The 27,965-nt window shown below is 40.7% G+C and overlaps 2 protein-coding genes across 2 annotated transcripts in view; one reads left to right on the forward strand and one right to left on the reverse strand.

The window, feature by feature from the left end:
- The window catches only part of GPR39 (G protein-coupled receptor 39), a 118,659-nt gene extending 114,879 nt beyond the window's left edge, over positions 1-3,780 (forward strand). Inside the window, exon 2 of the mRNA XM_005286783.4 lies at positions 1,906-3,780. Coding sequence (XP_005286840.2) covers positions 1,906-2,423 — 518 coding nt within the window. The 3' untranslated portion in view covers positions 2,424-3,780. The remainder of the gene's footprint in view (positions 1-1,905) is intronic.
- LYPD1 (LY6/PLAUR domain containing 1) lies at positions 380-27,958 on the reverse strand. The gene is made up of 3 exons (XM_005286779.5): positions 27,603-27,958; positions 26,026-26,163; positions 380-3,025 (listed from the first exon to the last, which is right to left on the reverse strand). The coding sequence occupies exons 1-3, from the start codon at positions 27,700-27,702 to the stop codon at positions 2,787-2,789; spliced, it is 477 nt and encodes a 158-aa protein (XP_005286836.1). The 5' UTR covers positions 27,703-27,958; the 3' UTR covers positions 380-2,786.
- Between the last annotated feature and the right edge of the window lie 7 nt (positions 27,959-27,965).

The raw sequence follows: 27,965 nt of genomic DNA on the forward strand, positions 1-27,965 counted from the left end.
ACAAAAATGTTACAGGACAGCTACAGAGAGAATGATGATGGAGGGGCGGGGTACTGAGATAGTAGAGAACAGAATGAAAGGTGATGTGCAGAGAAGCAAAAGATGAGGCCACGCGGTCTCCTCTGGTCACTTACCTGATCAAGCAGATTCCTACTTCTCCTTTTCCTAGCCTCTATAAATACAGTAATGTTGATGTCTGAGATACCAACCCTCCACCCCCAATCCTTCAGGGCAGCAGTGTCCTCTAAAATTAAATGTCATTAAAATGTTCTGGGGGAAAAAATTTTCAGAAAAGAGAGTTTTCAATTGATCAGTGTGGATCAATGAGAGAAGAAATTTGTGGCCGTCCTTTTACAACAGAAGGGAAACTGGTCTCCCGTTAAGAAAATGAATCTCTTTTTATTAAAGAATCTGGAAAAAATAAAATTAAAATGTGAAAACTGCAGTTCTTAGAACATTGAATACAGACACTGCTTGTTTTTGAGTCCTGGCACTTTCAAGGTGGTAAAAACCTCGTATCTTTTTCTTTACATTCATAATTTTGACTCCAGTAAAATACTGGTTTTCAAGCCAACAAATGTTATCTAATGCACTGTTTTAGAATTCCATGTCTCCCGAAAGTGATCTCATCCTTTCCATTCAATTATTCTCTTTTGCCTTCTATGTTTTAGCATTAACAAGAGGTGGGGTGTAGCTATGAAGCCAAATTTACTGAAAGGAATCAGCAGAATGCTTGTTTCTGTTGAGAAGCAGGTTGGATTTCAGAACTATAAAGTTTAAAGGTAGAAAAAATCTGGTGAAATGTGCTGCCTTGCACTACAGAGCTCTACAGGACTATTCTAACTGTAGGGGAGGCAGACTCTGCTGCTACCATTAAGTGTTTTATACAAGGCACTTTCAATGAAAAGGGAAACGTATAGTGGAAACTGTAAAGTTTTGAATTTTTGGTACATTTTCTTGGAGTATTTATATTTGAATTTGTTTCATCGTCAAATGAGAAGTTAGGATTCCCAGCATTTGTTTCCATATTAGCTAGAGGTTAGTAGTTTCAAAACTCAGACTGCATTCCCTTCTCTGCCTCAATACCCTTGCGCTAACACTGTGTGAAAAGTACTCTGATAGATTTGTTCAAATGCTACTGTCACAAGAGAGACTGCATTATTGCTGTTTCTCTGCTGAAAGCTTCTCCATAAAGACCGAATCCTTAGATGTCTATTTAGGTAACGTTTCCCTTTTTTAAAAATGTAGATAACGTACAGTGATGCAGTGACATATTATATGTAAATATAGAAAGATCAGATGCCACATTTTGGAACACATTTTGTATTATCTCAAACTGCTTACATTTCCGTCTTTCCTGTGCCATTTACATTCATGAATTTAATTCCCAACATATATCTTCTTAATTACCCTAAAAAGATCCATACATACTTTACTTAAAAATATCTTCTGTAAGAGGAAAGTTACCAAAAATAATGCCTAATATACATTATGCATACTTTTTTTTTTTTTTTGTAAAATACAAACAGTCTGATCTCTTCTGGGTATTGCCTGCACTAATATGGCTATATTTTTTTTAAAAGGAAGAAAAGGGAAAACACAAATGTAGGAACAAAAAAATTCCCATTCTTTCCAAAGATATAAATATCCGTGAGAGAACACCTGAAAATTAACAAGTGCCAACAGGTAGAAATAAATACAATCTTACACGATCTTTATCCAATCATATACTTCAATGACCTTGAACTTGTTAAAATAGTTGCTACTGGCAGAAAAAGCTGTCAAGCAAAACACTGAAAAATCTGTACCATTTCCTACCCAGTAAGTGCAGAGAGACTAAACTGAGAGACTAAATACTTTGATTTGTTTCACATGTTTTCTCTCTCTCTCCCCCTTTGCTCACAGGACTGATTGTTGCCACTCTGGCAATATGTTGGATGCCAAATCAGATTCGAAGGATCATGGCTGCCGCTAAACCTAAGCAGGACTGGACTGTGCCCTACTTCAGAGCGTATATCACCCTTCTTCCCATTGCAGACACCTTCTTTTACTTCAGTTCTGTGTTAAACCCACTCCTGTACAACATCTCTTCTCAGCAGTTCCGAACCGTATTTCTACAGGTCCTCCGTTGCCGACTGACGATAGAACATGCCAACAAACAGAAGCTTCTGAGAGCCAATTTAAATTCTCGAACCAGCAGTAGCCGTTTTATGCGTCCATTGATCTTCATTTCAACTAAGCGCAATTCTTCTAGAAAGAGCCCTGTTTTCTTAAGTACTTTTCAGAATGAGACCAAACCTGACTGCGGTTCACAGAAATTGAATCTTGAATCACCGGAGAGCAACTTGGAAATAATGCCACTAGAGACTAATTTAGAGTCCAGTCCAGCTGCACAGAATGGCCTTCATGAACACGAATTGTGACTCCGTGTAAGGCAAAGTTAGATGACTAGCAATAAACATAACATGGAAATTAAAATAACTGAGGATCTAGAAACTGAACAATCAACTATATCTTCTTTAAGTGCTGTTTCTGATAGACTTGTTTCCAATTACACAAATGGAGCATGAGTTTTTGTGTGCCATTTGTTTTTTAAAGTGCACACTAGAAATTCAATCAGACAACTGAATTTATTAGTTGCTGACCAAAAGAAAAAAAACAGGGTGAGGACGGCGATTCTTGGACCAAACTCTTCTTTAGCAGGATGGCAACAAAAGAACAGCAGGGTCTTTGAAGAATGTGGGACATGGAACAAATAATGCCAAGACAAAAAAAATCCTTTAAGTTTAGCAATGCACTGACGATAAAAGAGCCAATTTTAAGAGCAAAATAGTAGTTAATATGCCTGCCTTGGGCACTGTGCCAGAATTCCCCCTCTTCTTGGGCCGGGGTCCATTGCAGAGTGGAGTATTACAGCAGCTGATACAAACAGAGTTCATTTTTCCTGGGGAACAGAAAGACTGGTATCCGGCAGAGGCTATTAGACAGGCTGCAGAGGATGCGCAGGACTTGCGATAGAGGATTCCTGTGACACAGAACAAAAGTTACTTAGCTTGATATGAACATGCTTTTGCTGTATGTTAGAATCCTGTGTGAAGATTCTGACAGCTAGTTGGGAATACTGGTTAAAATTGTCAAATCAATATGGGGATTTAGACTTATCACTTCCATAAATTAGAATAACAGATGTGTGACTAAAATCCCTGCATTGCTATGAAAATAAAGCCATTGTTTTAGATTTTTTTTAATGTTGTACAATATGCATTTTAAAACCATACATTTCACAACCAAAAATGTAATCCCTTGGAATGCCTGTTAAAAGCTTTTGAAGCAGAAATCTAGTCAATTTCAAAAGGCACTTGAGTTTCAGATACTTTACCGGCCTGAGTCCCCTGGCACAATTTTTGTAGCTTTAGAATTACATTTTTTTCAATGTTTTAAAAATGTTGCTCTTGCTTGTTGCCTTGTGGGGAAAAATATACGAAGATGGGTAACTCGCTGACTTTGGGAGGGGAAAATGACTAAACACAAAGTTCAATGCACAAGGAAAACCAACAAACAGATTTCTCTAATTTTGTTCAGTTCTAGTTATTTCAGGAGAGGGTAAAAACAATTTGAAGAGAAATTATCTTTTTTAAAGTTGAAGGCGTTCCTTTAAAAGCTAATATCTCAAACTGTTTTTAACTGAATAAAAAGCAGTACACTCTACATTCTGATGCACACAATCCTGTATTTAAAAAATTTTATTAGTTTGTAAAATAAACAGTTATTACCACTCAATACTTCAAGGGTCTTTCCTTTATGTGATATGACAGAAATTTGGATTTGGATAGGGCACATAATACAGCCATGAATCCTTGGGTTTTTTTTTCCCAATTTACCTGGGGGAAGGTTAGGGAGAGGAAGGGGTGGAAGTGTAGTAAATGCTTAGTAAGTGTTACATGAATTCAAGATTAATAACAATCTCATTCCTCTATAGATATCTTAAGTAGGATTTTAAAAAGTGCTCATGTCAGTAGGAGCAAAGTGAGGCCACCGATGGGTGCTTTTTAAAATCCCACCCAGACCCTTTTGATTTTTATGTTCAAGCTGATAGGCCAAGACGGTCAGTCTGAGAGGAAAGGGGATGCCCTAGCCAAAGAAAAAAATGCCCGGAACGCACATTCAGCTGCTCACTTCTTAGTTTCTTTACTCTTAAATAACATGCCAACCAGTATAGTGTGTTGGCTTCTAAGTAGGGCTGTTGATTAATCACTGTTAACTCACATGATTAACTCAAAAAAAAAAAAAAAAAAAAGTAAACACGATAAAAAAATTAATCGCAATTAATCGCCGTTTTAATTGCACTGTTAAACAATAAAATACCAACTGAAATTTATTAAATATTTTGGATTTTTTCAACATTTTCATATATATTGTATTCTGTGTTGTAATTGAAATCAAAGTGTACATTATTTTTTATTACAAATATTTGCACTGTAAAAATGATAAACGAAAGAGACAGTATTTTTCAATTCACCTCATACAAGTACTGTAGTGCAATCTTTGTCGTACATAACTGCACTCAAAAACAAAACAATGTAAATCTTCAGAGTCTACAAGTCCACTCAGTCCTACTTATTGTTCAGCCAATCGCTAAGACAAACTAGTTTGTTTATATTTACAGGAGATAATGCTGCCCACTTCTTATTTACAATGGCACCAGAAAGTGAGAAAAGACATTTGCATGACACGTCTGTGGCCGGCATTGCAAGGTCTTTACCTGCCAGATATGATAAACATCCATATGTCCCTTCATGCTTCGGCCACCATTCCAGAAGACCTACTTCCATGCTGATAACACTCGTTAAATAAAAATGTGTTAATTAAATTTGTGACTGAACTCCTTGCGGGAGTGTCCCCCTGCTCAGTTTTACCCACATTCTGCCATATATTTCATGTTCTCGCAGTCTCGGATGATGACCCACCACCTGTTGTTCATTTTAAGAACACTTTCACTGCAGATTTCACAAAATGCAAAGAAGGTACCAATGTGAGATTTCTAAAGATAGCTACAGTACTCAACCCAAGATTTAAGAATCTGAAGTGCCTTCCAAAATCTGAGAGAGACAAGGTGTAGAACATGCTTTCAGAAGTCTTAAAAGAGCAATACTCTGATGCAGAAACTGCAGAACCCGAACCACCGAAAAAGAAAATCAACTTTCTGCTGGTGGAATCTGACTCAGATAATGAAAATGAACATGCGTCGGTCTGTACTGCTTTGGATTGTTATCGAGCAGAACCTGTCATCAGCATGGATGCATGTCCCCTGGAATGGTGGTTGAAACATGAAGGGACATATGAATCTTTAGTGCATCTGGCATGTAAATATCATGCGACACTGGCTACAACAGTGCCATGCAAATGCGTGTTCTCCCTTTCAGGTGATGCTGTAAACAAGAAGTGGGCAGCATTATTTCTTGCAAATGTAAACAAACTTGTTTGTCTTAGCGATTGGCTGAACAAGAAGTAGGACTGAGTGGACTTGTGGGCTCTAAAATTTTACATTGTTTTATTTTTGAATGCAGTTTTTTGTACATAATTCTACATCTGTAAGTTCAACTTTCATGATAGAGATTGCACTACAGTACTTGTATTAGGTGAACTGAAAAATAGTATTTTTTTTTACAGTGCAAATACTTGTAATCAAAAATAAAGTGAGCACTGTACACTTTGTATTCTGTGTTGTAATTGAAATCAATGTATTTGAAAATGTAGAAAACATTAAAAAATATTTATATAAATTGTTTAATGGTGCGATTAATCGCAATTAATTTTTTAATCGCTTGACAGCCCTACTTCTAACAATTTTTTTTATATTATGCATTAATCAGTACAACTCAAAGCACTTTATAAAGGCAAGTAAGTATCCACATCCCCACTTTCCAGATGATGCACAGCGAGATGAAGCGACATGCTAAGGTTCACAGAGCAGGTCAATGACTGTCGGGGTTAGAATTCTGGTTTCCGAACTCGAGCTTTTGGTCCTATGCAGTTGACCATGCTGCTTCCCAGCACAGAAACTGAAGATTTCAAAGCTGTATCTCTGGGTTGTTGTTTAGCCTTGCCCACCCAATGCTCCCTCAGTAATACTATAATGACAGAATGCTCAATATTAAGCTTTTGTGCTAACCATAATGTACAGTTCTGAAGCATAAACCTTTATGTGTAACCTAATTAGCTGACAGGAAAGAACTTAAGTGATACTTAAAGTTAAGTACATACTTAACTACCACTGACTTGAAAGGAATTAAGTATAGTTTTAAAATTACATACATCTCTAACCCTCTCTAAATCCCGCCCCCTGGGGGTAGGTCACTAATAGTTATGGGCAAGTTCCTTCTTAGGTGGATTGACATAAGGATATGAGGAGTCACTAGAAGAATTATGTGCCCATGTACACCATGAATCACAGCCCAACAAGGGCTCCTTGAGGCCGAGTTTGGGGAGGAGGCCAAGGAGGTGGGCGTGTGGATAGCCAGCTATGATATGTAGGTCCACTGGCTAAATCCCATGTGAATGGGGAAGAGAGAGCAGTGCACTAGTTTTACGGTCTAGTAGAGGCCTTAAGCAGTAATAGCTACCGCAGAACAAAGCCATCTTCCTCACCAATTGCTGTGAACCTCTCCAGTGCACAGTCGATTTGGTTTATGCCCCAGGGGAAATTATTTCCGATGCTCAGCAATATTGCTTGGAGAGGAAAAGCAGCTATTGGTCTTAATTTAATCAATTCCCTGCATGTTGCCCCAAAACTGGTACTGTTCCAGTGTAGTGGAACTTTCAAAATCGACGCCAATATAAAGTTATCTAAAGAAAATTCTTCTTATTTTTATCCTGATCTTAATTAAATCAATGACCTGCTTGGAGCCAAGATTTCACCCACTATGTTGGATTCATCTTTGAATATTGATGCTGCCATGGTATCTCACCTTAAGGACAGAAGTGCATCTTCCTTATTTTGGGTAAACTTTGTTTATAAGGGCCTTTTTTCCTTTCATATACGGATGTCAATTTTGCATGTGGGTGTGACCCTGGAAATAGATTATTCCTGTCCAGGAGCTCCAACAGGGTTACTCCTGGTAGGTTCATTATGTTAGCATCCCAATTTCTCTTTCTCTCTTTTTTTTTTAAATGTCTGGTGCTTTGTCCACGTTTATTCTCCAGCATTTGAAGGGCACAAGCCCTGTCCCAGCCTTGCTACTTGCATGGCCATTGCTAGAGCTAATTTTCTCTATTTCTTGAGAAATCACTGCTTTTGTGTCAGCATTAAATGAGAAAAGGCATGCTGAGTGTTTCCCATTTCTCTTTTAGAAGATCAGACCTTGGTGATGAGTCCTTTCCCTCATCTGCAGGCTTCTGGCTCATCCAATCATCTATATTTAAAAGGTCTTCCATGTCAAGAACATTGAATCTTGATTTTTTTCCCCTGCCTAACTATTAAGCTTCTAGAATGTTAGTAACAGAGGTGCATGATTTTTTCTGTTTATATGTAGTTTTTCTTCTGCTGCTGAGCATTTTTCTTTGACAGAGATGATTCTCCCCATTCCACGTGATTTGCATCCACAGTGAGTTATGGTTTAGGTATCTGACACGATGGAGCCTCCAAGTCATGTTCCTTTGACTGAAAGACTATGTTCATTGCTGTGAACAGTTTGTTCATGCCCTCAAATGTAAGCATCCTTATTTTCACCAGGGAACTCTGAAGACCTCAGTCAGGAAGATCATATATGCCTACAGCCTTAACTTCAACTGCCATTAAGAGCTTTCTATCTCCAGCATGAATTCAATTGAATAATAGAGTTCACGTAAAAAGAAACACTAAATTCCTGCAGGTGGAATTTTAAAACTCTAGCACTGTAGTTTCATGCACAGATGGAACACATTCATGCTTAAGTAGAACGAATGATCTGACTGGCAATAAAACCTCATTGTAACATTCATCTCTTGTGGTGTCTTCGTGATTGTTTCTTCCAATAGGAAATTCCATTCCCCAATGAGTGTTTATTCCCATTTCCAGCTGCAGTAGCAGTAATCTGAATTAGACTCAGATTCTTCTTTAGATAATTAAAACTGTGCAGCATTCTTATAGTTGGGTCTGTGGCAGCTCTTTGGCTTCCTTAGAACTCTCCACGTCCAAGATATCTTTTTATAAATAAAAAAGTACAGATGGATGTGCGTTCAAAGGAGCTGTTACATAGAAAGTATCTGCATTTTCAAGATGATTCTAGGAGCTGTCAGGTAGCAACTCAACTTACATGGAAAAAGGTTTTTGCTGTGCTTGGCATGCTGTAATCCTTCTTCACACAGTACAATAAAGATAAGCAAGTAGGCTGAAAAATAGGAAAAACTGCTGCCAATCAAGGCAGTTTATTTTCTTCTTGCTCAACTTTTAATCAAATACAACTCTTATTTCCTCATACCTTTTTGGTACAAGTTGGGGCAAAAGATATGAAGCCCTGAATCACAGAAATCTTAGAGATGGTTATTATAGAAGACTAGCTCATAGCTCTTTGGTCCTGGTTTCTCGACTGGGCCGGCGCAGCCCATTAGGCGACCTAGGTCGCTTAGGGCACTACAATTTGGGGGGCGGCGACTGCGGCACTATTTCGGCAGCGGGACCTTTCGCCGCCTTTGTGGGAGGCAGGACCTTCCGCCGCCTAGGGCGGCAGAAATGCTGGCGGTGCTCCTGTTTCTCGAGTTAGTAGAATGAATGCAGAACAAATGATTGCCTCCAAACTTTGATTCAAGGAAAAATTATAACCCTCCTCCGGAAAGGTTAGTTTGCATTCTAGCTGTTCTCTGTTTCTAAAAAGTAGCTGTTGTGGATTAGAGGCTAGATAACTGTCATCCTTTCTGGATTTTCCATCTCTAGAAGCCTTATTGCTTGTATACCTCAAAGCAGTTTTTCTTCCGACTTCACTTTTTAGGTGGTGAAGATTGCAGATGGGAAATGCTCTTTTGTCCTCCTTCACCCCTTCTGAAATTACTATTGGAAACATCTTCCTGAACAATTTCTCCCCTGTTAATGGAGTTGAAGACAATGCTGTCTTCTACCATCACAGATTTCACTGCTCAGTAATGGATACCATTGGTTCAGATACAAATAAATCATCAATTTAATGCACCACCTATAAATGGAGTTGCCACATCTCTCCGTGTGGCTCCTTTTAAATTATGACAGTGGGTAAGCAGATGGCTACCCCATGATTTTTTTTTCCTTGAGAAAGAGATGTCATGTAAGCTACTTGAGTTTAGAGGTCTCAGACAATTCTGGTGGTCAACTAATATTTTTACAATGTAAACAACATTTTGATAGAAATTTAGACCATGCCAGATGGTCCAAAACAATACCCACCCCACCACTCATTGAGAAGATATATACCCTACCCACATACATGCCTTTCTCTAAGACTCTACTATATATCATACAAAAAATATTAAAAGAACTTTATGAAGGTTGCCAAGTCAAGCACTCAAACTGGGAAATGACAAATTTAAGGCTGCCTGTGCAACCTTGATTCATTCTCCTTGTGCCTATGCGTTATGATACAGTCTCTAAGTACATGATCACATACTATTTTTTCCCCACAGGATACCTGCTTCTTTCGGTGCACAGAATAAACAGGTATCAGAGGGGTAGCCGTGTTAGTCTGAATCTGTAAAAAGCAACAGAGGGTCCTGTGGCACCTTTGAGATTAACAGAAGTACTGGGAGCATAAGCTTTCGTGGGTAAGAACCTCACTTCTTCAGATGCAGTACTTGCATCTGAAGAAGTGAGGTTCTTACCCACGAAAGCTTATGCTCCCAATACTTCCGTTAATCTCAAAGGTGCCACAGGACCCTCTGTTGCTTTTTACAGAATAAACAGGGTTCACTTAATGAGCTCAGTTCCAGTATCTGCCTCTGTATATCAATAACATATATACAAAGTCAATCCTACCTATTGCATCGCTTATCACATCTGGATTTGCTGCGAGTTTTTACCAAAAATAGAGGAAGGTAAATTCTGCCCCCTGATTTACAAAACCATACAACTCCTGGTAAGCTTTTTAATAAACAAAACTTAGAGTAGCAGATCCAGGCTGACAAGTGTACTGCATTGGTGTACATTAGGTTGAACAACCAGGGTTGGAAGAGTGGAGTGTCTACTTCTGTACATCTTGTATCCTATGAATATATCAAACCTAGACTTCAAGGAATGCAGCATTACTGAAGTTTAATAATGTGTATAAGTGATTTCCCAAGATCCTAATCAATAGACCATGTATAACAGGCCCAGTCACATTTATATTTGGTTGGAACAAATTCCTAATACATTTTCAGTAAGTGCCCTCACTCGTGCCCTCACTCTTGCCCTAAAAAAACCCACTTTCAAATACTCACCTGCTTTCTGCAAAGGTAGATGTGGAAGGAGCACCTGCCCCTTTGTGCATTCTTGTATATTACCCATCTCTTAGGCCCAGAGCTATATAGGTATTTAGCCATTGCAACGCGTAGCATTTGAAAACCACGTGATCCATGAAGCCTGTGTTAGGTGCCTAGATGCCCAATTCAGGGCATAGGGAGAGATGGGCACCTGAAAATGGGATCCACAAAAGCCAGCATGCTAGGTGGAAAGCTGCTTAAGGTAGCCAATATTAAATGCAAATGAGAAAGTGTGGCCTAAGCGGCCATTCTCTCACAGCACTAGACATCTCCCAGACGTACACGCCTATCTCTGCTTGCAAGCCAAAGCTGGGAACTCTCTCCTGGAACCAGAAGACTGAGGCAGGTGTCTAAGTCTAGTGCTCAAAAAAAAGAGTAGGTGCCTGACACCACATAAAACAGAAAGGAGAGGAGGTGGACTCTACTGGGATAAAGGTTATAAGAGTTAGGGGACTTAGCTGGGATGCAGTAGACCAGGGCCTGGCTTGGCCAGGGTAATCCGCTGGCGGGCTGTGAGACATTCTATTTACATTGACCATCCACAAGCACGGTCCCCCGCAGCTCCCAGGCTGCGGTTCGCCATTCCTAGCCAATGGGAGCTGCGGTGTGGGCCGCAGAGACATGCTGGCCGCTGCTTCCTGCAGCTCCCATTGGACAGGAGCTGGGGGTGGGGGAGAATGGGGCGTGGGGAGGGTCAACGTAAACAAAATGTCTCGTGGCCCACCAGTGGATTACCCTGATGGGCCGTGTGCCAAAGGTTGCCGACTCCTGCAGTAGACTATAGTTCAATTCCCCTCTATGCCTGATGAGAAGAAGGGCTTTGAACAGGGTTTCCCCACATCTCAGATGAGTGCCCTCACCACTGCACTGTAGAGTCATTCTCCTACATTCTCATTCTACATCCAATTAGTATTTAAGTAAAGTGGAATTGCTACAATAAGGAAGCTTGAGAGAGAGAGAGCCCCATCAGAATATCCCATCGTCCAGTACTCTAACCGCTGGGCTAAAGGTTATAAGGGAGATGCCTGCTGCCTCTGCCTCTTCCTCCCACCCCCACATTTTGCGTGGAGGGAGGCATGCACTAAGCCCTGCAGGAAAGCTAGGCAGCGGGATCGTGCTGGGGAATAAGCATGACATATGCATCCAGCTGCCTGTCTGAGGCAGTACTGTGCATGTGCAGACACAGGAATTTAGGAGCTATGGGGATTTTTACAAAAAATGTAGATTCCTACAGGGTTAGGTGGCAGTTGAATATGGAGAGCACTGGTGCCTAAAAATGGGAGTGTAGTGAGGCGGTGTGGCTCCCCGCTGCCCCGGACCTGCCCTGCACTCGCTACCCGGAGGAGCTGCCGGGCCGGCCGCTGGACCACTACTCCAAGGAACCCATGGTGCTGGACCCCCCGGAGGAAACCACCGTGACTCAGGTACCACAAGAGGGGGAGTTCAGAAGTAGCCCGGGGGCAGCCGACCCTAGTCTGGCTGCAACACTGCCAGAGCCCATGTCAGTGTGTTGTGGCCAGGATCCCCACTGACACAGCAGCGGGTCTTCTGCCGCTGCTAGGGCCCCGGGCTGCGGCGCAGTGGAGTGGGAGGGCCTGCGTCCCCCCTGCCACCCACGAGTTGGGTGGCAGTCTCCCCCTCTCCCAGGCCCTTTTGAGGCTTGGGCCTACTATTGTTGCTCCGCCCTGCCTGAGGGCCTGAGCTCCTGACTCCTTATTGCCCTGCCCTTACCTAGGGCCTGGGCTTGCTACTATTTGTATTGTTGTTGCTCAGCCCTGCCTGAGGGCCTGAGCTCCTGACTTATTACTGCCACCCCGACCTAGGGTCCTACTTATTTCTGCCTCCGCAAGGGCCGCCAGGAAAGACTCCCGCGGCCGGACTAATTCCCCAAACCTCAGCGGTGTGTAGTGAGCCGGTGTGGCTCTCTGCTACCCCGGAGAGGGTTGAGCCCCAGCCAGCATCTCTACAGGGAGTGAGATTCAAGGGCCTTTCATGGTGCTGGCCCTCAGGATCTGTCTTTATGTCTAAAACAGTGTCAGGAGACCTGGGTTCAAAACTGTTTAGTGTGGGTAGCATTGCATGTCTCTGGCTTTGCTTTAGGATTATAGTTGGGCCCTTAAATTATAAGCTCTTTCAGACAGGAAATCTTATTTGTTCTGCACTATACAATACTGCATACAGCTAAGGGCTGGTCTACACTAGGAACTTACATTGGTATGCCAACCTACCCATCGGTGCAGACTGTGCTAGGTTCATGGATGAACTCTTCCGTCAACCCAGCTACTACCTCTCAGGGAGGTGGATTACCTACATCAACAGGAGCATCCCCCTCATCAGCGTAGGTAGCATTTACACTCAAGCACTACAGCAGTGCAGCGGTTGTAGTGTAGACTTAGCCAGTAGATAAGTCATTTAGCGTTTTCCAGGTCCAACAACACAATAAACCGTGGAGGGGAAAACCCATTCAAACAAACCTTTGCATACACCAATGTTGCATGTACCATTCATTCATATATGAACTAGTTGGGAGTTTTGGCAATCATGGAGTGCCCCGTGTGGTAATGCAATCTTCTTATGGTCTCTAGCGCATGGTGTTCCTGTCCTTTCATATAGCAATGGGAATTTCCACAGGGAGGCTATTTCATGCCCCATACACATTTTAGCCTGTACAACTACATTGCAAAAATTGGCTTGTCTCCCCTATCTCTGAAATAAATGAAAGTCTATTGTACCATAGTAGCTACACGATCACATTTTATGACTATGAGTAAAGATTCTACTATTCTTGCCTCAAAATAAGGTAAGCAAAGCATGTCTACCCTAAGGACTTCTTTACTGCATATGCTGCAGATGAAGCACACAACGAGCAACATAGAGCAAAAAATACGGTATATTCCAGCTCTGTGCAGGCATTCTTTTAGTACCTCTATTCTATTAAAAACAAAATGTCAAACACAAGCCAGCAAAACAAAAGGTACTTAGCATCTGCAGGAGCACAGAAGGAAGCTTTCTATGTCTTGCTCTTTGCTGTATCACTAGTTTCTGTGGGCCTTTAATGTACCTTTCTTATATTTATTTGTCTGGCACTGCCCAGAATATGCTAGTGCTTTCGATACATAATAGAAGGCAAGGCCCCTGCCTAAAGAGCTTATGGCAGAACAGATCAGCCATAGCATAAAGAAAAGCTCATACACAATAACAGAAAATAGCAACAGGGCAACCAAAAATTGGGAACCATTCCAATATAGAAGAAGATCAGTTATAACATTGAATTTTAAACAATCCAGCATTCCACCAATGCACAGCAGTCTGAGAGCACCACTGGGCCCAAACATGTGTTCATTTTAGTCTACTGAATAGCAATTATTGAGAACGGTTTCAAGAAACAAAGTTTTAGCTTCACAAAGGGGATTAAGCAAAGCAAGTCCTAACTTTCAGGTGTGCCGATACCAGTGGAATTCACAAACCCTGAGTTAGGGGCCCATGTGCCCTCTACACTGTGTGGGGAGAATTGGACACCTCAAAATGGGGTCCACAAAACACAGCATGCTGAGCTGGGAGTTGCTTAAACTAGCCAATAGAGTGATAAGAGCCCACTGTCAGTAGCAAATGCCAAGGAGCGTGGTGTGTCATGAGCCCTGCCCCTCAAAGGGAATTAGATGCCTAAATCTGGGTTGAAAGCTCATTAGCCAAGTGATTAGGACACTCATATGGGATGTAAGAGACGCTGATTCAATTTCCCCTTCTGCCTGATGACAAGGAGCTTCCATCACTCAGGTGAGTGCCCTAACCGTTGGACTACGGGATAATCTGATGTGGCGCTCTCCTGCTGAAGCTGTTCCATGGTTATAAATAATTAAATATCCATTGGGCCAGAGAGAGCAAGCGTGACATGGCTATAGGCCAATGCTTAGCGCACCCATGTTTAAATCCCTTCTCATTAGGCAGAAGAAGGACTTAAACTGGGGTCTTCAGATGAATGCTGTAACCACTGGGCTGATGGGTATGCAGTAGCTGCTCTTCCCCGGCAAGGAGGCTGGTCTATGCAGAGTTAGGCAGGCTCTGAACACACCTACCTGATCAGGCCCTGCACGGTGCCTGAGATGCAGTGTGCACGCCCAGCGGCTGGAATCTAGGCACCTAAGGGACTTTTACAGTAAACATTTTTGGTACATAGTGAATTTAGGCAGAAACTGATACATCCAGGCAGTTGAACAAGAGGGTTGTAAATGCCAGCGGTGACTAAACACTGGGCTTAAGCACCTGAAATGGGAGTTTGTGGCCTTAAGTCCCTTTGGGAATCTGGCCTAAAAACAAAATTAAAGATGAAATGGCCTTAGATGAAATTAAATATGTTCTAAAATAGACATTTCTGTAATTCCAATTCATGTTTTGCATCATAATGTTTCTGAATGCTGGGTTATCAAATAGAATAGTATAAGAACTTCCCCACGGTCCTAGCTAACTATTCCTCCAATAGGCTTTTGTAAAGAAGGGGAGACACAGGGAAGCAACGCATGGAAAGTTGCTGCCATATTCTTGCATTTGCTTCTTACCAAAAAGGCTGCAAATTAGCTGTTGCCTCAGTCAAGCTCATCTGAATCAGCTGCACGTGCATACAGCATGTGAAACAGGTAATACTAATTAGCCTCCCTTTAATGATACACGTTCATGATTAATGAAATCTGTCTTGGCTTTTATTGCATTTGTTCATAAAGACAAGATTTAATACAGGGTATATAAGCTGACAAAGCATTCTTATGTCACCTTTGTTATACCAGCCTCCTAAATGGCCTCACCTCTTATTCCTCTGAATTTTTTAATTTTTGGGTCTTGGGAAATCTGCATGGTCATGCCCACACTAGCCATAGCACTCACTTGGGATGTAGGAGACCTGTCTTCAAGTCCCTGCTCTGCTCAAGTAGAATGCAGATTTGCACTAGGGGAGCCCACCACCATATCCTAAGCAAGTGCTCTACCTGCAGGTCTAATGGGTATAAGAGGGCCCCATGACCTCAGTGTTTCTTGAAAAAGGGCTGACCTGGCTTAGGCCCTGAATGCCAGGAGACAGTCCATGACTGTGAATTCTGAGTCAGGGAGTTAAGCATCCAAGTTCCTTTGAGGGCTGGGTTTAGGCCACACCCTTCACCTCAATATTTCCTATTAGCTAGTTTAGGCAGCTCCCTGCTCAGTGTGCTGACTTCTGTGAATCTCTTCTTTTAGACACCTTACTCTCCACATGCATTGTATAGGGACCCTGGGCACTTAAGTCAGGGTTGTGAATTCCACTTGGTGGCAGGGAACCTAAAGGATAGGCATAGCAACACTCAGCCTATGCACCCCGTCCTTGTGAATCCCACCCTATTGTAATGCCAGAACAATTAAATATAACCTTTGATGTATATCATCTAATTAAATATGACTTTTGATTTATATGAAATGTGGGACTTGATTATTTAGAATTCAGATTTTTTAATACACCCATAGATGGTCAAAAACAGACTGCAAAGCCACAAAAGGCTTAGGGTATAGGATTATCCTGCTTTAGTGGAGGTTCTGGTATAGATTAACTAGGACAGCCTTTGTAACAGACTAGGTGGCTTTGACATGCGCCTTTTTCTCCATTCACTAGTTTGTAAAACTAAGTGTAACATCGACAAACCCTGGTCATCAGTGGGAGCAATCAAACCTGGGATCTCTGAAGCTTAGTGCGTGAGTCTCTGCTGCATGAGCTAAAAGACACATGCCGCTTAGTCAAGGCTGTAGCAGACTCATTACCCTCTAGGTGGTTTAAGTGCCACTAGATGGGGACAGAACACCACACCCAGCAGGCACCAGTCACACAAGCATCCCTGTTTATCTAGTATTTGTTCACAGGATTCATTATGCAGTAATTTGATGGCACAAGTCTTTCTCTCCGATTTATAGAAAAAGTCTTTATGAATATTTGATCCACTAAGGTCCCACCCATATTAGAATTGACACCTCTTGCAGGTGGAAAAGGAGTGTTTCCCTGCATTATGCTTTGAAAAGAAATAATGTATTCAAAACGTGCTTATGTGCAACTAGACTAATATTCAAGAAGCTGAAGTTACAATAACTTCATGTACAAGACTCAAACCTGTGCTCTTGTTTTGTTTCTAATAAAGAATAACCTGCTTGGAAGAGATGAAGACTGGGCATGCTTTTAATTTTTTACACACACACACACACACACACACACACACACACACACACACACACACACACACACACACACTCACTCTCTCAATAGTGCAGTTTCATTTTAGACTAATTTTGCTGTCCCTACTCTCTCAAAACTCACACCGAAGTTAATTAGGTTTTAATAACAATTGTACTTATGTACTACCTTCCATGAGAGAATCTCAAAGTGATTTAATAAACATCTAATTAATCTTCACTATATTTAATTGTGATCCTCAATTTATAGATGAGGCACCTGAGGCATGAGGTTAAATGATCTGAAGTCTGCAGCACAACCAGAGACAGAACTCGGCTCTTCTGTCTCCAAGACCTATGCTTTAGAACCAAGGCCCTGCATCCCCTCTTTCATTACGCTAGTAAGAATTCCAGAATTGGACCCTATGAATGTATTAAGGAGCAAGTATATCCATTACAATTAGATTCTTAGGTAGTGTAGTTATGAAAACTACATCCATTATTTTAGTGTTTTCTTCCTAAGGGCTTGTATGACTTGAATGTTAATTTGGATTAAGGCAGGCTATGAATTTAAAGTGCAATAGCTATTTTTGAATAACTCCAAGTGTGGACACTCATTTCAGACTTATTCTTGACTGCGTCCTGAATGACTCCTTGTGTAGACAAGCACTAAATAGTTTTTCATATACAATTTCAATTTATGCTTAGAATGATTGCAGCAACTATTTTAAAAAATTGTTTTATTCAGGGCCTTGATTTTTAAATCCTTTGTGCAAATACAGTAATAACAGGTGGTTTTGAGAAACACATTTTTTTTAAAAAAGATGCTTGACTACCTGCTTTCTGACCTCTCTGCCATGACCATGTCTTGTAGAACTGAAAATGTTCTTAGATGAAAACAGGATAATTGCTGGATACAGTGAATAAGGGACTGGATTACCGTGATTTATTTTACAATATTGAGGAACATGGCATCAAATCATGCCTTCCAATTATGGCACTGGAAGTCTAAAGCAAAACCAGCTTGTTAATATTGTTTTAAATAATGACCCAGGAAAATCCATCCTATTGCTTCCAGCTTCACAAAGCACAAGTGAGGCATTAAACTACTAAAAAATATGCATTGATTAGCAAAGTCTAAGAGCAGCACCTGTTTTTTCTGTATTACCAAACAGACTTTTTTAGTAAATGCCAAGTATGGATTACAAACAATTGCATTCTAGTCAAACCTCAGCTTTCATTTTCCAGTCTTAACCTTTTATTTTCTGCTGTTGTATTTATTTCTTCTTTACAATTTACTGTGCACTGGCAGCCAAGTAGGGTAAATTGTACAACTTTTCAAGTACAGTTGGCTTGTGCAGTTGTCAACTGTCCTTTCTTTCTACGTGGTAGGGAAGCATCATGGATATTGAGATCAAAATGTATTTTAGTTTCCAGTATTAGAGATTAACTCAGGCTTCTTACCTTTCAGGATCAGAATTTAGTATTTTACTTGCAAGTGTTGATTATAGTACTAATCCCCTGAAATGAATTAGGGAGCCATAGTCCTTATACTATTTTGAATGTTAAATGGTCCCAATCCTGCAAACATTTACATACATAAATAACTTTATGCATGTGAATAGTCCACATATTTTTCAAGAGCCTTATTGAGTTCGGTGCATCTATTTGCATGTGTACAGCTATTTGCCAATATACATATTTGCAGGACTGGGGCTAATGTCATCAGCTCTTGCAAGTTTAACCCAGAAACCTACATTCAGGCGTTGATGGGTAAATAAAGAAGGACCTAATTTGTGAGTATTTTGTTGTTTAAAGTATGTATTTATGGTTTAAATCTAAATATATATTTTGCTATTGATTTTGGATATTTAACACTTAAGGACCCGATCCTGCTATCCTGGACTTCAATGTGAGCAGGATGAGGCCATTGGGTTGGGGGGTTTAAAATGATTTTTAGTTCACATTGAGAGTGTCACTGTTACCACCACCATTAGAACGCTACGTACTATGGATGCCGCATTTGTGATTACTCTCAGTTTTGCCAGTGGATGCCCCTGCTATAAAATGAAAATAACTACATTGTTGTCATTAAATATACTTGCTTGTGTTTAGCTCCCTGGGAGTTAGAGAAAAATCTGGGCAGGTCACTGGAAATGGTTTTTGAAATTCAGATTCATTTATATGTGAAATGTGGAGCACAATATGGTACTCTGAAGAGACAGAATTCAGAGATACCAGCCTATGGGCACCATATCCTATCATTGTACATATTTTTCAGACAAGCCCAGAAATAGAAAAACATAAAAAGCTATTGTCCGTGACCTGTGAGAAATGAAATGCACTGTACCAGATATCACAACTTCCTTAAAATAATACAACACTTCATCACTTTTGCATTTGGATCCTTTTCATGGTTTTCAAGTCATAAACTACTTGAAGTCCACAACTAGCTAAAACACACACAAAAAGCAATTTATTATAAACTCTCCATGGTTTCACCTTATCTAATGCACTTAATTCAGTTTATCTCCTGCTTGCTTTGTAGTGTTGTAGGCAACCGAAAGATAGAAAGCAATTTATTAATAAGAGAACATGCCCTACAGCTTTTGCATCTGAAAACAGTTTCTGCATGGTAATATATCCAGACCTCAAAGTTTACAGCATATAGTGAAAGTTAATGACATATACTATAATCCTTTTATTCATATGCAAGCTTTTATTCACACCCCCCAACAAAAAGGATCTAGGTGCCGTGGATATTGGTTACTATGTTTTGATTCTGTTGAGCATCTAACAGTGCAGAACAAGATGCTATTTGCTAACAATGTCATGCACTAAGTTACTTTATACATTTGAAAAATACTAATAAAATATATTGTGCTAAGTGTTAGATTAGTTTTGAAAATGATCTCTTCATTCCCCTCCTTATTTCCAACGCCACTGAGTTATTAAGACAAAAGACTTTAATCACTTTTGACTTTGTTCTTTAAAAAAACAACAAACAAACAAACAAAAACCACACACCCTGAAACCACTGTACGAATTGGTACATATTCCTTTCTGTAAATTTTTAAGTGATAAAGATGAAGTTAAAGAAGATAATAGCTATTACCTATAAAACCCTAATGCTTAGAGAGATTCAGAAGATGTTAAACTTTGTTGGCTATTATAATCTTTTGTCAATAAATGTACACAGGGCACACTCTCCCCTTGATGCCAATGTGTAACTGCTCCTTGAGTCAATGGGAGTTATGCATGTGCAGGAGAGGAGTATATACTTGTGTAGCCCTTAAGAACCACATATATGGTGCAACTTGAATGTGGCAGCAAAGAAATCAGAGGTGAAGGTGTTAATGTAGGACTAGTTGTGGTAGAACTTTAACGTCCGCTTCCCTCTGCTTGATAAAAGGAGGGACTTGGAAATCAGTATCATGAAGAGCCTTAGAAACATCAATTAAAATTCACCAGTGAAATGATTGTCATGTTCCTAGGCACTACTTTAAGTGTACAATTACAGTAATTGCTTTAATTATACTGCAGTGACTCTATACAAGTGCATGCATGGGAAATGCCACTGTAAATTAAAAAAAAAAAAAGAAAGAAGAGAACCTTTTATTGCAGGTGTATTGAATTGATGAGGTTGTAAGTGACTTCATTTACAGGGAAACTTTATAACTAACCTAAATTTCTCTAGATAGCAAGATGGGATTTTAGAAACTTTTTTTGTAAGGCCTATTGCAAAACTCTTTTTGCCTTTTTTCAAGTGGCATTTCTAATGCAGATACTAGGTGAATGGTGTAACAGAAACAGTGAAAAATAGATTTAAAAGCTACATAACAGAGAGGTAGCAAGAGCATGAAGCCTTGTTTTAAAAATTCAATAGCCTGTTATAGCTACAGTAACTCAGTAACTCCTCGCTTAAGGTTGTAGTTATGTTCCTGAAAAATGCGACTTTAAGCGAAACAATGTTAAGCGAATCCAATTTCCCATAAGAATTAATTTAAATGGGGGGGTTAGGTTCCAGGGAAATATTTTTCACCAGACAAAAAACTAGACACACACACAGTATATGTTTTAAACAAACAATTTAATACTGTTCACAGCTATGATGATTGTGAAGCTTGGTTGAGGTGGTGAAGTTAGAGTAGGGTGACCAGATGTTCCGATTTTTATAGGGACGGTCCCGATTTTTGGGTCTTTTTCTTATATAGGCTCCTATTACCCCCCACCCCCTGTCCCGATTTTTCACATTTGCTGTCTGGTCACCCTAAGTTAGAGAGTGGAAGAGGGAGGGATATTTCCCAGGGACAACTTTAAACGAGTATGTTCCCTAATTGATCAGCAACGAAACAATGTTAACCGGGACGACTTTAAGTAAGGAGTTACTGTACTGAGCATTGAGATGGTCTAAGAATTTTACATTTTCCAACCCTTTCCTTTGATTTTTCTCCCCTCACACTTGGTTTCCTTCTACTCTGTTCATTTTCTGGGTTTATTCTATTTTTAAAAACATCATTATTTATAGTGATAAGAAATTGCCTTGTACCACATCTTGATGCTGGTTGTACTGTTTTCTCCATTTGGAGATTGATTGGGTTCTGTATTTGCTGCATTTCTGTATCTCTTTGCAGACTATGGGCCTGATAAAAGTCCATCAAAGTCAGTGGCAAGACCAACTCCCCTTGGATTCAGTGGGTTTTGCATCAAGCCCCATGTGGTCAGGTCACTCATCACCAACAGAAGAAAAGTTGTATTTCTTAGAATTTATTTTATTTATATATAATAAACACATGAATAGCTGAAACATTTCATTCTGTCCAAAGGAGAGAAGTGTGCATTAGGTTTCTTTGTTTTTGTATTCACTTTCACTTTGAAAAGCAGCGGCTTTGTAGATTCAGTGCTCAAAATCAGTTAAAAAAAAAATCAGTTACCAATGTTTTCCTGAAATAGTTGCAAATGGAATTAATATCATGAAGAATGCTTCTCATTCATCAAACTTTTCATCTATGTATTCTGCTTGCAAACATCAGCTACTTCTTCAGCTGGAAGGCTAACCTTAAAAACCTATCCCTTATGTTAGTTTCTATGGCACCAAAAGTATTTGATATGGGCTTCCGTGCCTCCTCCAGAGCTCACAGTTCTTCCCTATAAAGAAGAGAAGTATTGATGCTTTTTAAAGACTAGGTTAACTAATTAGCTGGCAAAGTGCATTCCCTGTAGTGAAATATGGCTCTTTTGCATCTCCCACAGGAAGCCATCTCCCATTACCACCTAAAACTTAGTTTTGCAAAATGCATAAATAACGGTACTGAAACTTGGAACATTTTTGTCATTTACTTCACGAAGTCTCCAATTCTGTACATTTTGGATGGGTTCTCTAGGTTCTATTGCAATACAAACTGATAAAAGTACATGTGTGTTGGGGGGTGGAAGGGAGAAGAGGGTATATTCGTTCAGTATAGACACCCATCTAGGTACATGCTTAACTGCTTCCCGCACCCAAATACTTCCTACTTTTATTATTATTGTTTTAATTAGGAAATAGAGCTAATTTGTAACATTAGTGGAAACATCTGATTGGTACTGCTTATGTTGATCTGATTTAAATATGAATGATTGCAATATCTGGTATTCATTAGTATTTTGAAAATCCAAGATATTCATAACTGTGCTTTTTTAACTTGGATTTTTGTAAAATTTCATATTTTACATAGGATTGTTAGAATGTCTTGTCTAGGGATGAAATACATTTCATAAAACTGGCTCTATAATCAAATTCTGAGAATGCTTTGATTGAGTAGAGTAAGGTTTTATACATAGCTTAAGCCTCATTTTACCTTAATTAAACAGGAGTGGGTTGTCTTAACTAAAGTAAGGCTTAAGCAAGTATTTACAATATAAATGAACAAAGCTTCTTAGAATTGCAGTTCCCCTTTGTATTATAGATGAGAGCTTAGTATAGAAATAAAATTGAACCACTGAACTGTCATTGTTAAACTTAATGAGCATTAACAAATATGTAAGAAAATAACCATTGCCTACATGCTTATGACTAAAATGTATACAAGCATGTAAATCGGTGACCTCCTTGATAGCAAAATAGACAACTAGATTAATGTATGTTGCAAAGGATGGGCAACTAGGTCTATTAGGTTACTGATTCAGACCATGAACTTTATCTCAATATACTGCATTTAACTTTTAAATAAGGTTTAGGAGAACATGCAACATTTTGCTTACTAACAGCTATATTTTACTAAAGGCAGAAATTGGCTTGTCTATAAAAAATAAATTATACTCCTTTTACTGTATCTAGTCAAGAGGAAAAAACTAATTACAAGATCATACTGACAAGTAAATGCAAATGCACATTCTTTATATACTGGGTTAATTATTCAAACTCAAATATTATTATAAAATGAAAATCAATATTTGAAATACTTTTCAGCTTTCAATGATAAGCACATAAAACTGAGTTTTAAAATGGCCTGATAAAATAAATGTTGAATTATTAAATGAAATTTGTGAGGAGACATTTTATTTTACACACATTTAAATATCAACAAGAAGAAAACCCAATAAGAGATGATTAACTGAATCCTCCTTGCTTTACTCCCAATCTTTTCTAGAACTGACTGAGGAGCTTAACCTGTACTGCAAATCTCACTCAATTTAAATAGTTAAGTTAAAAAATAAATTTACTTCTTTACAGGAACTTATAACTCTCTAACTTAAAATGAGTAGGAGCTGCATTTACAGAACTAAGCCAAATAAGAATGAAGTCTGCTATGCACTGCATGACAGGAATCTATGGGAAAATTCAAACGTCAGTCCAGAGACTTTCATTATGGGCAACGTAATATTGCCCAGGTAAAAGAATAGAAAAAACATTTCATTAAAAATGTTTCTCTACCTTTATTTAATCTATTGCAAGCCAGTTTCTTTGTAGTGGTGAAGACAAGATTATGCAGCCATATATTTTTAATACCCAATCACAATCATTCATATTTTCAATTTAACATAGTCACACGAGCTTAATCAGACAGTTTGCAAACTCAGTTGTTAATCTGATTTTTTTAATCTGAACAACTCTGTTGTACATACCTGCTATGTGAGTGGCTTCCACTTAAATCTTTTGGATACCTATACACTCAAGTAAACCATTCCTTGCGTAAGGAGGTCTGACTGCAAACACTTCTTTGTCTAACATTCAGCCGAAGACAAGATTACAGATGTTTGTTTGGAGGTGGTTATAGTTTGAAATTGTACATTAGAATCAGGCTGACCAGATGTCCTGATTTTATAGGGACAGTCTCGATATTTGGGGCTTTTTCTTATATAGGCTCCTATTACCCCCACCCCCGTCCCGATTTTTCACACTTGCTGTCTGGTCAGCTTAATTGGAATAAAAATGTTGTGGTAAGGGAAGGGGATAAGAGGAAAGAAAATGGCAAGAGTTAAATGAGGATAGTTTACGTGTTTTACTGGGAGGGATCTGTATTTGACTACATAGGATTTGTATAGCACTTCAAACTCCACATCATCCATTCAAACCTATTTAAAAGCTTATAGAATATTTGGGGTGCATGTGGCAAAGCCTTCAAACTGCATTTCAAATATTTGTCTAAAATTATGCATAGGTTCAAAGCACCTCACAACCCATAACTGTCTCAAACCTCTACCGCCTTCTCTGAATAAATACTCCTTTCTTGAAAGAAGATACTCATGTTTGAAGTAAAGAGAAAAACGTGTTTTTCCCCAAAATATGTTCACATTTTAAAGTTGAGTTCTCTTACTGAATGGCGACTAATATTCCCTTAAGTATATATCTTTTTCTTTCTGTTCAGAACAAATTCCAAATACTTTACAAAGTAGCTAGAGGTGTAGTACTATGTGTATGGTGTTACCTGCACTGAGAAGAATGCCAACAATGCATTCTCTATTTACTAACGAGGCAATTTTACCACTTTCTCATGATTTGCAGGGCATTAATCTATGGCTAGCTGTAAGATCAGAGTTGTTGATAAATACCTTGGTAAATATCACTTACTTCTGTAGAAGATTTTAATAGTATTAATCACTTTGGTTTAGGTGGAAACTATTTTACATTTCAAGACTTGTAGCTATACTTACTTTTCCTATTAACAGAGGGAATCTGGTATTGTTGGAAGGAGACAGGCTGCAGCTTTATTTACATAAACACCAAAGTGTCCTATATAATGTCCTTAATCAACAGGCATGTATAAATTGTTGCCCTCAGCTGTGAGCCACTATATCCATCCGAGATCTTTTCCCTCCAAATCAGTGGTACTACATACTCCCATCTATTTAGATCTTCTGGATTCCTGCCTCTTGTAGATGGGTTTCTCAACCTGAACCGCTGCTCATCAATGTGCACGTCGTATCGAATTTGAGGAACTCCTGAGAGCCAGTACTATCCTAGCTCTTTCTGCCCCTACAAACATCACAGCTAGAGGCTATGATAGCAGCAGGAAGCTATATGAAATAGCAACCAGCCAACCACTTTTCTCTATCACAGTGCCCAACCCAAAAGTCTCTTATAAAGCTGGAACTTTTTACCCAGTTAGATGACTATGATGGGTCCTGAAGTTTAACAAACAAAACACCTGCCCCCCAAAATCTCTAAAAATATCTTGAAGTATTTGATGTGATGGATTGATTTACAGCCCAGTCCAGAGATGATTTAGGGAGAGAAGAACAAACATGGTTGTCTTTCTCTTGAAAATATTACTGATCTTTGAATAAAAACTAAAAGCAGTGCACTGTATTCTAAAATTAATTAGAACTGTGACAGAGCCCCTAAAGAATTTTCAGAGATAACATCCATATGCCCAATTCATTCTTTCAGCAATGCCCACTTGAATTCCAATATGTTCTTATCTATCATTGGCCTATCTTTCTCTGCCTCACTGTCTTCTGGATGAAAGCCCATAGCTCAGCTTTCTATCCCATACGATCAACCTTTACTCTATGTGAATTGCTGGAATAAATAAAGAAGGAATTACTAATGTAATGCACTTTTCCTCCATCACTTGGGAAAGGCCCATGTAATTAACTATAATGAGATTAAACTAATTTGTTATTAATTTTCCAATGCTGTGAAACTAAATCTGACCATAAGGCCATATTTTAACATCTTTATTAACGGTTGTCTTGTAAGTTTCAATACTTTTAATTTTAAAAGAAAATTATCCTAAAGTATCAGAGAAATACAATAAATTTGAGACAAAGTCCTTTTAGTAATAACATAATATACCTTAAGCTAAAACTTCGTACTAGAGAAAAATGAACAAATGCAGCTAAGAGCACCAAACAATACCAAATAAACCAGGAAGAGTGTAATTATTAAGTTCTTACCAGAACTTTTTTCCATTACTTCTTTCTGGCACATGTCTTGAACATTCACTGTGCAGTTCACAATGAACTCTGGAGCAGAGCAGTCATTATTTAGCTGGAATTCTTCACACTGGTAACACTGTATTTGCAGACCAAATCCTGGAATAGACAGAGTTTTGCTCAGAGTAGATCTGCATATGCCAAAAAAAAAATGCTACTTATTTTTTCTTCACTCTGCTGTTCCTATCTATTTAGCAGCAAAGCAAAAATATGGGTTTGGCCAAAAGATTCGTCTCCAAACCTGGCCCATTTAGCTGAGGCTATGCCTTATAATTACCCATTTTCTTATAATCAGTTAACTATGCACAAACGGGGAGTCTACATGAGCGAAGCAAGCCCTAGCCAACCACTCACTTTTTTGAATTATCCAAACTCCCTGGGGAGCAACAGTAAACGCTGCAGCCAGCAGGGGGCAGAGTACAAAGAACAGGATTGAAATGAAATTGATACCACTTATCCACCGACCCGCACTCTCAGCTCCCACTCTACCCCGCTGGAGTCCCCTTAAAGCAGTGGGATAAGAACTATCCGTGCTTCGGGGGACAGTAACCGGGCTAACAGATGCGCTTCAGCTCTTATCTGTGCCGTCGGGTTTACTTAACTACTAATTAATTACAAATGATTTAATTACTATTTTGCCATGCACAATTACAGCTGCAAAGCAGTCTTCGCTTCCCTCTTTTATCATGTAAACTAGGTCCTTTTCCAACACGAAGTGCAGGAAACTGTCAGTCACAGGCCCTCCATGCTGCGGGGAGGGACTGCTCGAGGTGAGCCGCTTCTCCACTACATCGTCACCCAGAGGAGCTGTCCCCGGGCATGTCAGGGAAATGGGCGCTGCACGAAGAGAGCCCCGCTGTTCCCTCTGCATCTCGCTGGGGACCCCTGGCAGAGCTGGTCCCTCGTGCATCGCACAGGGGGCAGCAAAATGCCACAGGGGACCCCGAGCCTGGCTGACGATGCCGATTCAGTTCACACCGCCGCTGCTCCCAGGGCGGAGGCTGGTAGAAGGGACCCAGAACCGAGCTGTTCCCAGGCACCAGACAGGCGTGCTGGGCTCAGTGCTAGGGGCTGCTGGAAGAGCGCCGGAGCGATGCTGTTCTCCACGCAATCGCCCACAGGAGCTGGCCTCAGTCAGTGCTAGGAGCGCGGGGACGGGGGGCGAGCGCTGCGCAGGGAGCTGGCCTCAGTGCTGGAGACTGCGATCCGCGAGCGATGCCCCACAGCTGAGCAGAGCCTCGCGCACCAGCGGGGCTGGTGCATTGCCCAGGGGAGGGCGGGCGGCCAGCGGGGCACGGGCTGGGCAGAGGCTCCCCGCGGGGCGCAGTGCCGGGGGAAGGGGCCGCCCCTCCCAGCGGAGTTGCTGCCAGCAGCTGTTGAATGGCAGCGCGAACTTCGCAGCGTGGCGGGGAGCGGGTGGCAGCGCCGAGACCGGCGGGGAGCTGCTGCTGCGGGCGCCGGGCGGCTGGGAGAGCCGGGCGCTGCCCACGCCACGCCCTGCCCCGGCCCCCAGGGGCGCGCTGCCCCGCGCCTCCTACCTGGAGCCAGGACCAATCCCCAGAAAGTTGCCGCGCCGAAGAGGAGCCACATCCTCGTGGAGCCGGGACCCCGGGCTGCGCGGCCCCCGCCGCGGCGCATCAGAAGCAGTCGGGCAGCCGGGGCGCGGTGCCGCCGAGCCTCTTCCCCGCGCCGCTGCGGAGAGCAGCTCCGGGAGCCCGCATCGCCCGCCCGGCTCCGCGCTGCCTCCAGGAGTTGGGAGCGGAGACTGGCCGGAGCTGGGGGGGAGTCGGAGAGAGAAAAGTCTCCCTCTGCCCCCCTCCCCCCGCACCATGTGACAGGGGAGGGGAGAGGGGGCCTCCCGGCACACTCGGGAAAGGGGGAGGGAGAAAGTTCTTGGGGGA

Source organism: Chrysemys picta, chromosome 11 (assembly GCF_011386835.1).
Source record: "Chrysemys picta bellii isolate R12L10 chromosome 11, ASM1138683v2, whole genome shotgun sequence".
NCBI lineage: Eukaryota > Metazoa > Chordata > Testudines > Emydidae > Chrysemys > Chrysemys picta.

Bases quoted from the DNA above. Each gene is read 5' to 3' on its own strand.
- LYPD1 (XM_005286779.5), bottom strand. From the start codon at position 27,702: ATGCGCCGCGGCGGGGGCCGCGCAGCCCGGGGTCCCGGCTCCACGAGG. The intron at 26,164-27,602 runs GTAGGAGGCGCG...TGTCTATTCCAG, and splicing joins GGGATTGGTCCTGGCTCCAG to GATTTGGTCTGCAAATACAG. The intron at 3,026-26,025 runs GTAAGAACTTAA...TCTGTGTCACAG, and splicing joins AGTAATGGAAAAAAGTTCTG to GAATCCTCTATCGCAAGTCC.